Raw genomic sequence first — 16,371 nt, 5'->3', positions numbered from 1 at the left:
CCCGATGAGTGTTATGATCAAAGCTTCACTGTGGCAGCCATTAGTCACCGAGTGCTTATTTGGAGAATGGTTGCTAGCATCACTCACTCTCTACACAGGTGCCACCTAGTTACTTTTGTTTTTGCAGTTATGGGTTAACTACATTCCTGGGCTTAGTCCTGCTTAAGCTTGCTAGCTCCATATTCTAAATTAAAGTGTGGTGGGGAATTTCTTAAAAGAGTAAAGCTTTCTCTGAACAGGAGTCTTTCAAAGCCATTTTTATTCTTTTTCTTCTGTAAATGAGACTTTTCTTTCAAAGGAAAGTTTCACTTTCTTTTAAAAGGAGTTTTTACTGCCCTTGACCTATAAAACTCTATTACACTTCAGTTAACAATAATTAATGATTGAAAAAAACCTTATATTTTATTCTTAAAATATTGTTCTCTTTTGAGACATTTGACTATCATTCCTCACTGCCTTGCCACCATCCTTTATGTACTTACTTCCAGTTCATGGAATTAACGTCAATCTAAAGAGCTGTTCTACTAAGGAGCTTTGAATTATAAATATCTCATGCAAGGACCCTGTTTTTTTGCTATACTTTTTAAGTCCAGTAATTCCTTAGCAGAGAACTCAGTAGGGGATTATTACATTTGCTAGTCATTACTTGATGAGAGAAAGCATTTTGAACTATTTTTAAAAACTCCTCATTTTGTACATAATTATCCTGCATGTCTCCCTCCTGGTGGTTTTCCTTCATGTGATATGCCTGTTGCTCATCAACTTAGAAATAGGCAATTGGCTATTTAAAATGCCTTTCCCAATTTATAAAAGGGATAAAGAATTTTAGGTTCACGAACAATAATGTATTGGGGACTAGTCAGCATGAGCTCATCATAGTAAAGAATTCTATCTTATTCATCTCTATATTACTGATATCTAGTACAATTGCAAAGGTTCTTTTTCTTTACCTCTTCTTTTCCTTCTTTCCCCACTTTGTCTAGGTGATATATAAGAATTTGAAGTCTAGTAGAGAGGTAAAGCCAAAGGTGTGATTTGGGGACTATTGAATTTAAATGGTGGTTGGGATTACACATTTGAGGAGATTACCTAGAGCAAAGATTTAGAGAAGAAGTCAGTGAAAGACTTGGATGGAATAATCAGTAGGATAGTAAGCAAATGAGCAGTGTGTTGTCAGAGCCAGAAATGACTCAATAAGGATGGAGACAGTCAATTTTGACATATGCTTACAGGAGACAGAATAAAATAAGGAGTAAGAATTGACCATTAAGTTTGATAGTACAACTGCAACTGTAATTAAAGTGCTTGAGACAAAGACCTGATTGGAGTACAGTTTAAAAATAATTGAAAATGAAGAATAAAGGTGGCGACTTTAGATACCTCTGTTGAGAGACACAATTGTAAAGAAAATCAGAAACTGAATGGTAGTTGGAAATTTTAAATTATAGATAGGCATATTTTAAATAGTGTGCAAGGTTAAAATTTATAAGCCAATATGAGTAATACAACATCTATAAAGAGAGAAACGGATAATGCAAAGGAGGGGAATAATTGCAAGAGAAAAATTACTGTGTAGATGAGAAGGATAGAATCTACAGCATGGGGTGAGTTTGGTAGCTGCATGGACCTTTCTTCCATCATAATGTCAGCAGAAAGACTTTACATATAGGTACACATTTTAGTTCTGATGATGGAAAGATGAAGTAGGTCTCAAGTGAAAGCAACTTTTTGATCAATGAAATGTGGAAAATGTGGAGTTAGAGAAAGAGGTGCAAAAAGTATCAGAAGAGAAACTATGCAGTAGTCATTCAAGAGTGTGGAGACTAAAACTTGTGTCACATTTATAGTTTCAATACTGGGCTACCAGGGAGAAACATTTTAACACATCTCTTTTAAACACATCTCTCACAGGGAGCCCATTTCTGGGTACTTATCAAGCACCATGTCTTCAATAGAAAGCCATATTGCTTCAGCTTTACTCACCATTAATTTCCCACTCTGATTCAGACACCTAGAAATTTCTTTTATCTTGCTCTTTAATATATTTAAAAACATTATAAAAGATCTTTGTTTTTCGCTTCCATATATTCATGTGGGAAGATGAAATATCAAATATTTTCAAGGGAAATAAAAGTAGAACTTCCACTTTATTTCTCTGAATCTTAGCTTCATTGTTTAAAAATAAGGATAAGACTACATGTAAATTTGTGGTTACTAATTAGAGATAAAACTGTATAAAATAATTGGTTATCAATAGATGATAACTGAAGTTATTATTACTACTATATATATTTTTCTCATCCAGAGAATAAGCAAACATTTCTTGTATCCTTTTAACAAATGCAACTTTTCTTTTCACAACATTAATATTGCACAATATTTCAAAATTTCTTATGTTTTGGTTTGATTGGAATATAAGATAATTTATTGAATGAAAACGTTTTTGTCTTTACAAAATATTTAGAACTTTGATAATGTAATACTTGAGAAAGAATAAATACTGAAAATTCATTTCCATGTGATATTTTATTCTTATTATGCAAGGAAAATTGTAATTAATTTGAAAATTAGTTTGAAAAGCACAAATAAAAATAACACTGAGGAAAAAACAAAGAATAAAAAAGCTAACACATAACTTGAAAGAGAGTTTCAGAAAATGACATAATATTATCCACAGCCTCTTTGTTTACTAAACAATGTTGCTAAGGACTACAATGTTTTTGTTGTAAAGCACTGTATCAATTTGAATAACTAACATTAATATTAACACTGAAATTTTTAATCTTTTTTTGCAAATTACAATAATCATGACCATATTTGGTGTTCTCTAAAGGAATATGGATACTACCAAAATCAATGTTTAGTATATAAAGAATAAATATGAGATATTGACACTGTGAGTCTTTTTTTTTTTTTTGGTACCCAGAAGTGAACCCAGGGTGCTTAACCACTGAGCCACATCCCCAGCCCATTTTTATATTTTATTTAGAGACAGGGTCTTGCTAAATTGCTTAGGGCCTCACTAAGTTTATGGGGCTGGCTTCAAACTCACAGTCCTCCTGCCTCAGCCTCCCAAACCTCTGGGATTATAGGTGTGCACCACCACACCCAGCTAACACAGTGAACTTTATTCCATATCTTCTTCCTCCATGTTGGTCTGCTCTAAGGCTTGTATCTCTCTTTCAGGTAGCAACCCATATTCATTCAGGAAAGACTCCACATCTCCAGCAAAAAATTCTTCAGCAAACTGTTCAGCAATACTAATAAAGTTGCTTATGAGTTCCCCACCTTTGTAAACAAGTAGTGTGGGGAGTACCTCTGAGGAAAAGCGGTCCCTAGCACCTGTATTAGAAGCTTTTATTTTACAAAATTTGACCATAGGGTATTCTGCTGCAAGGTATGTAAAACTATTGTTTAGAGCATCACAGCCCTTAATGCCATCTTCATAAATGTGAACAACAATTGTGGTGATCTTTTGCTCCTTTTCAATTGTTTCCAGGAATTGCTCCCCAGTTTCCAGCTCATATACAAACCCGTATCTAGGCCCAAAACTCAGCTTCTGATGCATATCCTGCATGCACTGTCTTCTGTATTTACGTAGGCAGTTTTCATCCTCTTTGTCTTGATGGATTAGTTCATATTCTTGAATGCTCATCTGAGAACAGATGAAAGAAATGATAGAGATTATTCAGCCAGAAATGTGTATTCCTTAGGCATACCACACCCATTCTCCACTCTAGGAGTTTGTATTTGCTATTCTCTCTGCCTAGATCACTTCCTCCCCACTCCTGATATGGCCTTTACCTCATTTGAGAATTTATTCAAAAGTCACCTTCCTTGATTACTTAAAAGGGTCCCTGATCTACTCTTAGTTCTTTATACTGTTTATTATATCAATAAATACTAACCAAGCTTATATATTTGATTAATTTAATATCAGTTTTTCTAACTATGTTTAACAAGAGAAGGAATTTTATTTGTCTTAATGTATCTTCAACATCTAAGATAATGTTTGGTACACAGTAAGAGTTCAATAATTATTTCATTCTTAAATCCATATATAATTATTGCTGAATGCAGTTGAGCCACAAGAAGCTCACAGTCTCAGTCAGAAATATGACACTTAACTACTCACCACTTTGGGTGAAAAAAAAAATCCAGCAAGGTCTTTTATCAAATAAGAAACAAAACAACAACAACAAACCACTAAACACACACACACACACACACACTTAAATGTGTCTCTAACAAATGCCTCTATATGTTCCCTCCACAAAAGTTGTTAAAGTCTTATAATTTACTGGACTTTTAGAATATGTAGAATGGAATTCAAACAAGACAGAGTTAGAGTTACTTAGAATTCATAAGATTTAACAAGAATGCCAACTGCTGGACCAGCAACCTCAGCATCACTTGGGAACTTCTTGGAATGTATATTTTGGGGCACCACCCAGATCTACTGAATCAGAACCTGTAAGGGTGAGGCTCATCCATGTTTTAACAAGCCCTCTAGGTTATTCTTATCCACTGGTTTAGGCTAAAATGAGAAAAGACCTAAATTTCTTCTTTCAAGACAGCTTCTTTTCACTGCAGCTAGGATTTAAAATTACCTGCATAGTCTTTCATGATATCTTCTCTGTTATTAATGTATTTAGAAAAATGTCAAGCACCCCTTACCAAACCAAACCAAACCAAAAGAAAGTATAAAGGAGCAATGGGACATAATGTTGTATGGGACACTAATAAATGTGGAGAACCCCCGAGTCATGGAAGTTGGATAGCACCCAAGAAGGATCAGCGTCTACTGCCTTATCATCATATAACTGCTCAAAAAGCAACTGCTGTCAATTTTTTTTAAGTACTGGGGATTGAACTGAGGGGTGCTTTACCATTGAGTTACATCCCCAGACCTTATTAATTATTATTTTAATTTTTTTTGAGACAGTTTCTCTAAATTGCTTAGGGCCTTGCTAAGTTGCTGAGGCTGGCCTGAAACTTGGGATCCTCCTGTCTCAGCTCCTGAGTCTCTGGGATGACAGTCAATTTTTAAAGGAGAGAAATTAACTCCTCCAAAACAGGTAATGTATAAAATTGGCTTTGGAAACCAAAGGCCAATTTTATAAAGCATATTTATAAGCACATTTCCATCTTTGGGAAAACAATAAAGTATAGGAAAATTAAGATGGCAAAAAACTAATGTTTATGGTATATCTACCATGTCTTAGGCATTTTCCGTGGATTATATTATTTAATCCACACAACAAACCTCTGAGATAAGCATTATTAGTGTCATTGTGACTACGAATATACTGAGATTCAAGTTAAGGAGAAATATCTTATGCTTTTATTCCTTCTTTCTCTTGTTTCTCCCTCTTATATTTGTTTTCTTAATGTCTTCTTTCTTTTTCTTATCCTATTACATTTTCTCTCTTAACAGTATTGTCTCAATTTGATTTGTTTTAGCTCTAAAATTAATGGATATTTTGCATAATTCTTAAGTTGCTACCGGAGTTCTGATAATTTAATAGACTAACCACACAAATATTGATTTCAAGATGAATTTGAGCATTCATATGAGAACTTGTTCTATTTATTTATTCAGGTGTACAGATATTTAGGCATTAAGGTACATTTCCAAAACCTAGCCTAGACACAAGATTTTTACATAACACATTTGGATAGTTTTTTATGTTTTAAAATACTTTCATACTTGTTTTCTCTCTACATCTGTTCCAAACAAGAGTAGGTATTCTTGCAGTAATTCAGATGGGAAAATTTGTCTCATCCACAGCATAGTGACTCAATAAAGAACCATCCTCTGCCCCCACTCCCCAAAAATATTTGACTTGAAGATCATCACTGTTGCCAGAAGCCTTAGACCAAGGCTTATTTCTGACTGTAGTTGTCTGTTGACTCTCAGTATACAACTCATATGCACTGGTTTAGAGATAAATAATTCACTATTGTGATTTTTCCCCACAAATGAAAGTGACTTATGGTTTCTTTTTCACAATCATTGTTATTTAAATAATGCATTCTAATTATGAAGATAAAAACAAGGCTTAAAAAACAAACAAAAAATACTGAAATTTTACTACTTTACTACTCAGATAATCCCCATTAACATTTTAATATATCTCTTTTTGACAAAAACATATACATTACATAAACTAAATAAGGGAAATCTTTTAAAAATACAACTTTTTAGCAGAGGTGTAAATATATAGGCTTTGTTGTTGTTATTGCTGTTTTAATATTTATTTTTTAGTTGTAGTTGGACACAATACATTTATTTTAGTTTTTTATTTTTATGTGGCGCTGAGGATTGAACCCAGGGCCTCACATGTGCTAGGCAAGCACTCAACTTCTGAGCCACAACCCCACCCCCCTTGTTGTTGTTTTTGAGATTTATTTTTCCTCCTCCTTTTTCCCCAATCTCATTCTTTCAAATTATCAATATTGTCAACTTGGTGAATGTCTCTGTAATTTTATACACAAACTCATATGCTTATAATCACATAAGCATTAAAAACATACAGATCTGGGCTTAGTGGCACATTCCTACAATTCAAACTACTTGGGAGGCAGGAGGATCACAAGTTCAAGATCAGCCTTAGCAACTTAGTGAGATCCTGTCTCAAAATTTAAATTAAAAATGGACTGGGGATATAGCTCAGTGGTAGAGTGCCCTGGGTTTAATCTCCAGTACCACAAAACAAACAAAAAACATAGGATGTTTTAAATAAGGGACATATTTACGACTCATGCCTTGTTGATGGGACTACAAACAAGGTACAACCACTTTGGAAAGCAAAATGGAGATTCCTCAAAAGATCAGAAATGGAACCACCATATGATTCAGCAATCGAACTTCTTGGTATTTATCCTAAAGAACTAAAATCAGCATACTATAGTGATACATGCACATCAGTGTTTATAGCAGTGTAATTCACTGGAACCAGCCCAGATGTTCATCAACAGATGAATGGATTAAGAAATTGTGGTATATATAAACAACAGAATTTTATTCAGCCAGAAAGAAGGATGAAATTACAGCATTTGCTGGTAAATGGATGGAACTGGAGAACATCATGTTAAGTGAAATAAGCCTGACTTGGAAAGTCAAGGGTCAAATGTTTTCTCTGATAATGCGAAATTAGACCAAAATAAGGAACAAAAGCAGGAGTGGGGGATTCCATGAGAATAGAAGGGAAATCAGTGGAACAAAGAAAGGGGATTGAGGGAGAGGGTGGAGCAACTGGAAAAGGGAGGAATGGAGGAATGAAATTGACCAGATTGTGCTATGTGCATAAATGAATATACCACAATAATTTCACTTTTATGTATCTCTATAAAGCACTAATTTTAAAAAAAAACTGTAAAAAAAATAGAAGGAAGACCAATATAATAAAGGAAGAGGAATAGGGGGAGGAAGGAAAGGAAAGAGGAAGTACCGGGTACTGAAGTGGAACAAATTATATTCCATAGATGTATGATTATGTCAAAATGAACTTCAATATTATATATAACTATAATGTACTAATAAAAACATAAAAAATTACAATGTGTGTTTCTTTCTTCTTTAGAATAGAATTATTCATATAATTTAAAACTCTGTGCACTTAGCTTCTCATATTGTGAAACTTCCCCGAAATCAATTCATGTATTTGTAACTCATTCTTTTAATAGCTGTATACATTTGTTAGTATGGAATGCTTTGATAGAGATTAACTTCATTTCCATTTTTGCCAGTATAAACAATATTCTAATGAATATGTTTCATAGTGTTCTAAAGTAATTATTTAGAGTGACTTAGCACATTGTAAATCTTTAATAAATATTTTTTACTTATCTTACCTTTCTGCTGAATCTTTCTTTTGAGTCATTTCTGCTCTGAGGAGAAGACATTTGCCTGAGAATCTCCTTCTTGCTAGGTGGGATGGATTCACTCTCTTCACTCCTTAATTTAAACTTTCTCCAATCATTTATTACTCCTTTGGGACCTGGAATAAAAAAAAATCCCATCTGCATTTTGAAAAGAACTATCTGCATAATTGAAATTTGTGTACATATTGCCGTGGGAACAGACTTCTTATCTCCTGTGTCAGGAAAAAAACATTTTCTTTGGCCTAGAAATTCCTACTGCCTTGCTCGTAAAAGTGTTCTTTCAGATTAATCTTGTTAATTGGATATTGGCAAAGAATCTTTGTAAAATAGTCTGCTCTAATGAAAATATAAATTACGCACTTTGAGCTATTGGCAAAAAGAATGGGATAGAAATTTTTAAAAATTAGAATATATGGTGGAAAGGAGAATTTTTTAAAAATAGCACTTTCATTATATAAGAAAGAAGCTTTAGCAATAAAGTAACATTGGTATTACACTATTAATAAAGGAAACCAGGTCTGTGATTATTGGGGAAAGGATAGATAACAAGAATGACTAAAGACAACCAGTGAGAAGGAGGCCTGACCTCAATTAGCAAAACTAAGATCCTTTAGAGAAAGTCATTACATAATCACCCAATTTCTTCTAAGAGTCTTAAGAATCTTCTACAGATACAGGAGAGATGGAATCTGCAGATTTAAGAAAAGTTAATTAAATCAAGGATGATCCAACTGGAATTCTGATATTCAGTTGCCCTGAAAAGTAACAGTACTGGGTGGGGCGGGGTGGGTATCAGTGCTTACAAGGTCATAAATTCTTGAAAACATGAAGAAATAAACTGAATATCCTTCACTCAAGCTTAATCTTTCTATGCCTTTAATGTTATGTTCTATATGCAAGTATATTCAGGCAATCAATGTTTTTAAAATTTTCTTGTATAGTCTTGATCTTCCAGACATTTTATGCAGATACAAAACATTTTATATGTGTGGTTTTGTGTGGAGAATCTTTTTTCTCCTGTTTGCCACAAATGGTAAGATATTATATGCACACATTATATACACAATTTATATGTATTACACATACTTTTCCTTACTTAATGTTTTCACTTCATAATATGTCTTTGAGATTTCTTTCATCTACACACATAACAAGGCTCTTTTTTTTTTTTTAAATGGAGGTATGGTATTCTATTCTAGAGATACATATAATTTACTTGGACAGTTTCTTGTTGATATGCATTATTATTTCCACAGTTTTTTCTATGACATGATGGTGTGTGAAGAACTCTGCACATATTTTTTTTTTATATATCTATGCAGGTATATCTATCGTTGTAGAAGTAAAACTGTTTGGTCAAAGGACATTATACATTTCAGATTTTGCTTTTACTAGACTGCCCTTACAAAGATTGTACCAACTTAAACTATTCTCAGCAATGTATGAAGTTGTCTTATTCCAAAAGTGTTATTAAGTTTTTTACTTTTTCTAGTTGTGTGAAAAAAAATGCATCTCACCAAAGTTCTAAATTTATAAGTGTTTTTTTTTTTTTTTTTTTTTGGTTTGTTTTTGCTTCCCATCCAATCTTTTGTCCCTTGTCCCATTTGGTTGATCATCTTTTTCTTATTAATTTGTAAGAGGTCTTAATACATATTAAGAAGTTAATCTTTTGTTTGCCTATTGATTTGTAAATTTTTTTTCCTAATTTGTTAGTTTTTTAAAAATTTTTGCTCCAATTGTTATTTCCTTTGTTTTTCCTTCTTCTGAATTTATCAATTTTTTTATGTTGTACTTAGAGAGCTATTGCTTACATGACCTTTAAAAAATGAATTGCCACATATTTTGCCTAGTACTAGTGTGAATTCAAACTTTTAGCTAAATTTAAAGGTTCTAAATCCATATTAAAAAGATACAGGAAACTACTAGTCAAATCAGATTCAATAGAGTTAAAAGAAATTTGATTTTTAAAATTTAATGGCATTTAACCTTTAAGCTCTTTGTAGTGGCATATAGATAGTTATACACCACTTAAAAGATTGTAGTGGGGACAGGTTGGAGGAGAGTTGAGCAATGAAAATCAGTTAGTTATATTGTGGATAGAGAGCAAGAAAATTGGGCAGCAAGAAATTATCAGTAATTTGGCACTGGGGCTGGGGCTCAGTGGTAGCACATTTGCTTGGCATGTGTGAGGCACTGGGTTTGATTCTCAGCCCTGTATATAAATTAAAATAAATAAATAAATAAATAAAGGTCTATCAACAACTAAAAATTATTTTTTTTTGATAATACTGTTTTTTTTTATTATCAAAGATGCCAGAAGAAGAATATAATTTCAGGTTATATATACATATATATATATATATATATATATATATATATATATATATATATATATTTTAACTTTACCAAAGAACAATCACCAAGTGTTTATTATTGTTATGTATTTACTTATATGTTTACCACATATATATTTATGTATGGGTATTTCACCATATGTATGTGTTCTGATTATCTATTTTTGTATGAAAAAAATTATACCAAAAAGTACTATGTTAACCACTTCATTATACTTTACTCTATCTCACTTGGAGGGTAATCGAGAAAAGCTTGAAAGATAAATATTTGCCAAGCAGATTAGGTGGCAGTGTCATTACATACCTATATTTTAGCTGGAACAAAGAACTATTATGGGAAATGGAAAGAAGGAACTGATAGTCTGAGTTATTATAATTGAAGACAGACCCAAGAATCTTGGGGAAAGGAAGAAATGGCATGATACTGAGATGAAGTGTCAGAGAAAACTGAGATTCAACTACCAAAATATAATGATGAAACTATTCTAGTGGCAATGAAGAATATAATTTCAGGTTATATTTTAAACATAGGAATAAAAGTATACAACATTTTAATACTCTTCATTTATTAGTGAAGTACCACAAGGTGGATTTTGTTTTGCTAATTTCTATCAACAGACAGTAAATTCTCAATAGCATTAAAATATCTTGTGAAGATTATAAGTGCCCTCTACTAAAGCTGTTTTTCATTCTTTGAATACATTTGGCAAATTTACTGTTCCATGAATCAGTAAGATTTGACCTCACAAATAAAATAATTAAAAAGGGCTGGGGATGTGGCTCAAACGGTAGCGCGCTTGCCCGACATGCATGGGGCGCTGGGTTCGATCCTCAGCACCACATAAAATAAAGATGTTGTATCCACCAAAAACTAAAAAATAAATATTAAAAAATTCTCTTTAAAAAAAAATTAAAAAAATAAAATAATTAAAAGATGGAGTGTGCAAATCACCACTCATAATTAGTGTTTTCTAAAGACCAAGTAGATCTGAAATATTTGTCATTTGAAATCCACCTAATGCATTTATATGAGTATCTTAGATTATATATATTGCCTCTTTTTAAAAAAATTTTATTTATTTATTTTATTGTGCTATTTTTTATTTATTTTTTTATTAGTTGCTCAAAACATAACAAGGATCTTGACATATCATACATTTGATTCAAATGGGGTACCTAATCTTAATCTTATTTTTCCACGTGTACAGATTGCAGGATCACATTGGTTCAACTAAAAATTATTAAAAAAAAAAAAGAAAGAAATTATCAGTAATTTAATGACAATGCCCAGAAGTGTGGAAAACAGAGAAACTTGGTAATGCAATGACCATTGTTTTCCCTGCTGCAATGTTGCTGCAGTCTTTCTTTATATTCCTTAGAAGAGCACATTGTAATTGGATGAATAATTGTATTAAATTTTAATTGAAATAACATTTTTCTTAAAAACAAACAAAAAAGAAATTATCAGTAGTGTTTTTCTCGTTCTTTGACATTAAAATGAAACTGTTTTATTTCATTTCAAGTTAATTTATGGAGTATTTTTAAATTTTTCTGTATTACCATATGAAGATATTACTCAAATTCCATGATGAATATTATTGACAAGAACATTACATATTTGTAGTTTTTTAAAATCTTATTTTATTTTTCACACAAATGGAGCACAACTTTTCATTTCTCTGGTTGTACATGATGTAGAGTCACACAATTTGTGCAACCATACCGGTATATAGGGTAATAATGTCCATCTCATTCCACCATCTTTCACCACCATACCTCCTCCCCTCCCTTCCCTCCCCTTTGACCAATCCAAAGTTCCTCCAGTCTTCCTTTGCACCCTCTCCCCATTATGGATCAGCATCCACTTATCAGAAAACATTTGGCCTTTAGTTTTTTGAGATTGGCTTACTTTGCTTAGCATGATATTCTCTGACTTCATCCATTTACTTGTAAATGCCATAATTTCATTCTTCTTTAAGGCTGAGTAATATTCCATTGTGTATATATATGTATACACACACACACACACACACACACACACAATTTCTTTATCCATTCATCTATGGAAGAGCATTGGGGTTGGTTTCACAGTTTAGCTATTATGCATTGAGCCGCTATAAACATTGACATTGTTATATCACTGCAGTATGCTGATTTTAAGTCCTTTGGGTATAGACGGAGGAGTGAGATAGCTGGGTCAAATGGTGGTTCCTTTCCAAGTTTTCTAAGGAATCTCCATATTGCTTTCCAAAGTGGTTGCACCATTTTGCAATTCCATCAGTAATGAATCAGTGTACCTTTTCCCCACCTCCTCACCAGCACTATTGTTGCTTGAATTCTTGATAATTGCCATTCTGACTAGAGTGAGATGAAATCTTAGAGTATTTTTTATTTGCATATCTCTAATTGCTAGAGATGTTGAACATTTTTCATATATTTGTTGATGGATTGTAAGATATTTGTAGGTTTAATCTTAATTTAATAATTATTTTTCTTTCTAGCTTTACTTACCTGTATGTGTGGCCTGTCCTTCAAAATCTTCCTCAAAACTTTGGCTTTTGCCTTCTTCCATTTTAGGGATTGGTCTTTATATAATCTACAGAATAAACAAAGAAGCAAAAATGCAGATGAATGCCAGAATATACATGCATTTATACATAAATATAAAAATAAATGTGTGTATGTATATGTATTTATAGGTCCCTGCTGCCAGGTTCCACTGTAGGTCAACTGCAAGTAATTAAAGTGATACGGCATTATCTAACATTTGTTTTGCTAAAGATGTCTGGAAAATTCATGTTTTTTTTTTTCAATATACCTTCATTTTAGTTCTTTATGCTTGATGAACATTGTCAGTAACTGACTTTTTAAAAATTATTGTTATTAAATTATATATAATTATGCTCTAATATTTTATATAATAAACATTTAGTTAATAATCATTACATACTTAGTTCAGATATTTACTATGTGCTAGATGCTTTTCCAACTATTTTATGAGTTAAAACTCATTTAATTCTCACATAACCATATATGGTAGGGATAATCCTTAATGTCACTTTGCAACTGAGGAAATTGAAAGGGAATTTAAGTTACTTGCCCACCATCACATAGAAAGTGCTGGAGCAAAGATTTTAATCTAGACTATTTGACTTGGGAGCCTACTCTCAACCATTCCACTGTTATGGAAATTAACTCACTATAACAAAGTTATTTTTTCTGTATGGTTTGGTGAAAAACTAGCCTCTACCTCAGAGCAAAGCCTGTCCAAGGAAGGGACATGACCTTTGTCCTAGGAAAGACCCACAGAGCACTCCTAGGCACATTCCCACCCTGCTAAGTTGTTTATCTACAAATAACAGGAAAGATCTGCTGCGCCAGGTGTCCCTGACTCAGTCAGGCTAGGTGGGGACCCATAACAATCCCCTAGCAGCCATCAATCAGCATGAGATAGGAAAATACCTGGGATGCCAGATGACCCTCCCAGTAGTTTATGGTGTTGGGAAACCATGTAGTTCAGCATGAACACCCCTCTTGGCTTAAACCAATCAGTTCAAATGAATCCCCCTCTCATAGTAACCAATCACCCCTACCCAACTTGTTCCCGCCAGTGAATGTGCTAATCATGTTTTAGAGTTGTTATTTGATTTTCCCGCGGTGTGTGATGATTTGCTAAGAGATGCTATGATGTATGTCAAGTCCCTGCCTTCCCCAAAGAGTGTATAAAACTGATGCAAACCCTGGGCTTGGGGCCTCTCAGTGTCACCAGTTCCTGTGTGCGTACGGAGGGCTGAGCTAGCTCGCAATAAACACCTCTTTGCTGCTTACATCGATCTTGGTCTTTGGTGGTCTTTTGGGGGTCCCGAATTTGAGCATAACATTGGCAAATCCCTTGGCTAAACACCACAGCTTCTCTTCAAACTAACGAGTAGGTTTGAAAGGTTCAGAATGTATGTTGAGAAATCTCTCCTGACCATTTGGTTGCTCTGTAAAAACAACCCCTCCCAGAAACCATGCAGCTCAGCACGTACACCCCTCAGGGCTTAAACCAATCAGTTCAAATGTATACCCCTATTTTGTACTGACCAATCACCCCTACCCAACTTGTTCCCGCCAGTGAATGAGCCAATCATGCTCTGGAGTTGTTGTTTGATTTTCTCGTGGTGTGCGATGATTTGTTATGATGTATGTGAAGTCCCTGCCCTCTCCAAAGAATGTAAACTCTGCTTAAGTTGTACTCGGGGCTCTCTGCTCCTCTGAAGTGAGCTCTGAGCCCCAGCATGCTGGACCCCCAATAAACCCTCTGCTGTTGCATGAGACAGTCTCTTGGTGGTCTCTTCCTCCGACGCTCGCCCGACCTTAACAGGTTTTAATGAGGTTAGCCACCCAGCAAATGAAAACATCCAGTAACTGAGCCTGGAGTACTTTTGAGAAGCTAAAATCTACTACACACTTGGACATTTTTATTCATGTGAAACTGCTTGCTACCCTTATATCAAACCTTATTTTTTTAAGTTCACCGTCAAACATACTTGCATCATTAGCTGTTAAATATTTGGAAAATACAGTTATTATGCAAACTAATATATGCCTCAAGGAGTCCTCAGTTGTGTTTTTTCTGAACATTTTGTCAGGGAATATATATTAGCAGTGGATATACTATTTCAAAGTCAGTTTTAAGCCATGATATCATTCTGCTTGTGCTTTGAATTTCTTCTCCTCCTCCTTTACTTCCGCTTCCCCTCCCCCTCCTTCTTTTCTCCTTTTTTTTTTTTTAATTGATTTGATTTACATTTCAATACTGGACTTGGTGTCTTCAGTGTGTTTCCAAATTACAAGATAGTAAGCTAGAATTCTGCCTTTATCTTCATCCTAATACTTGGACTGTTCCTATTATTTTATTGTTTCAATTACCACAGTCCCTATTCAGAATCACTGGAGGTCAAAGTTTTGGCAAATTTGATTTTCCTACTTGAATAAGAACAGGCTTTTAAGCAAAGTGTCTCAGGGGAAAACCAGTTTATACCACAATATTTTCATAACTATAAAGGTAAAAAAGAATATAGAATTTGAACGTATTTAATAAGTAAAAAGAATAATGGAAATGAACATAAGTAAAAACTGTTGGACAAAAGAAGCAATTTCATGACTTACTGAAATTATTTAAAAATAATTTTTGCATCTAAAAAAATGAGAAAATCTTTGCTTAAAAAAATACCTACAGAACTAAGAAATGAAAACTTATCTGATGACTTCAATAGCTATTTAGTTCCCAGAAAAGCAGAGACTCAAACGAATCTCTTATTTGCAAGAGCAGATTGTTAATTTGGGAGAACTATGATTCTCAATAAGTATGCACAAGATTTAAGAAAGTCTGGGAGTTCATAACCCACTTGAATCAAAGTGTGAAATATGATATATCAAGAACTATGTAATGTTTTGAACAATCAACAATAAAAAAATTTTAAAAAAAAGAAAATCTAAAATTTTTGTTTCAAATGTTGAAGAGACAGAAATAGCTTCCTCTTGACTTGTTTCTTGCTAATCTAATAATGGGGTGGGGGAAAAAAGAAATTCCATTTTTAGAAAAGACTTTCTGTAATTTCAAGAAATCCCTTTACTAAAAAGATAATCAAGTTACTTAGGACAAACTTGATTCATTGATTGGATTAACATATATTAAGAATAGACATTTCTCTGGGCTCTGAATTACATGAAGAACAAACACCAAGTCAACTGTGTTGCCTGTTTAAGAAAAAGATTGTCTTTTAACCTATTGTCTACATTTGAGTTGAATACAAAGATTGGTTATTGTACAAATATTTGTTATTGTTTACTGCTGGGGGAAGGAATGAATGAATTGGAAGAAAAATATTGAAAAGCTGGGTGCAGTGGCCCACTCCTATAATCCAAACGGCTTGGGAGCCTGAGGCAGGAGAATCGTGAGTTCAAAGCTGGCCTCAGCAATTTAGCAAGGTCCTAAGCAACTCAGTGAGACCCTCTCTATAAATAAAATATAAAAAAAGGGCTGGGGTATGTGGTCCAGTGGTAAAGGCCCTTGGGTTCATTCCCTGGTACAAAAAATAAAAATAAAAAAAAATATTGAGACATGAGCATGTGTTCTTGCACT

At 33.5% G+C, this 16,371-nt stretch overlaps 1 protein-coding gene across 1 annotated transcript; it reads right to left on the bottom strand.

Moving 5' to 3' along the window:
* Nucleotides 1-3,127: 3,127 nt before the first annotated feature.
* Pdc (phosducin) lies at nucleotides 3,128-12,819 on the bottom strand. Its single transcript, XM_027935026.3, has 3 exons — nucleotides 12,753-12,819; nucleotides 7,858-8,003; nucleotides 3,128-3,655 (listed from the first exon to the last, which is right to left on the bottom strand). The coding sequence occupies exons 1-3, from the start codon at nucleotides 12,811-12,813 to the stop codon at nucleotides 3,128-3,130; spliced, it is 735 nt and encodes a 244-aa protein (XP_027790827.1). The 5' UTR covers nucleotides 12,814-12,819.
* Between the last annotated feature and the right edge of the window lie 3,552 nt (nucleotides 12,820-16,371).

This window comes from Marmota flaviventris, chromosome 12 (genome assembly GCF_047511675.1).
Source record: "Marmota flaviventris isolate mMarFla1 chromosome 12, mMarFla1.hap1, whole genome shotgun sequence".
Taxonomy (NCBI): domain Eukaryota; kingdom Metazoa; phylum Chordata; class Mammalia; order Rodentia; family Sciuridae; genus Marmota; species Marmota flaviventris.
The sequence above is the reverse complement of the archived record's forward strand: the minus strand, read 5'-3'. Positions and strand labels throughout refer to the sequence as shown.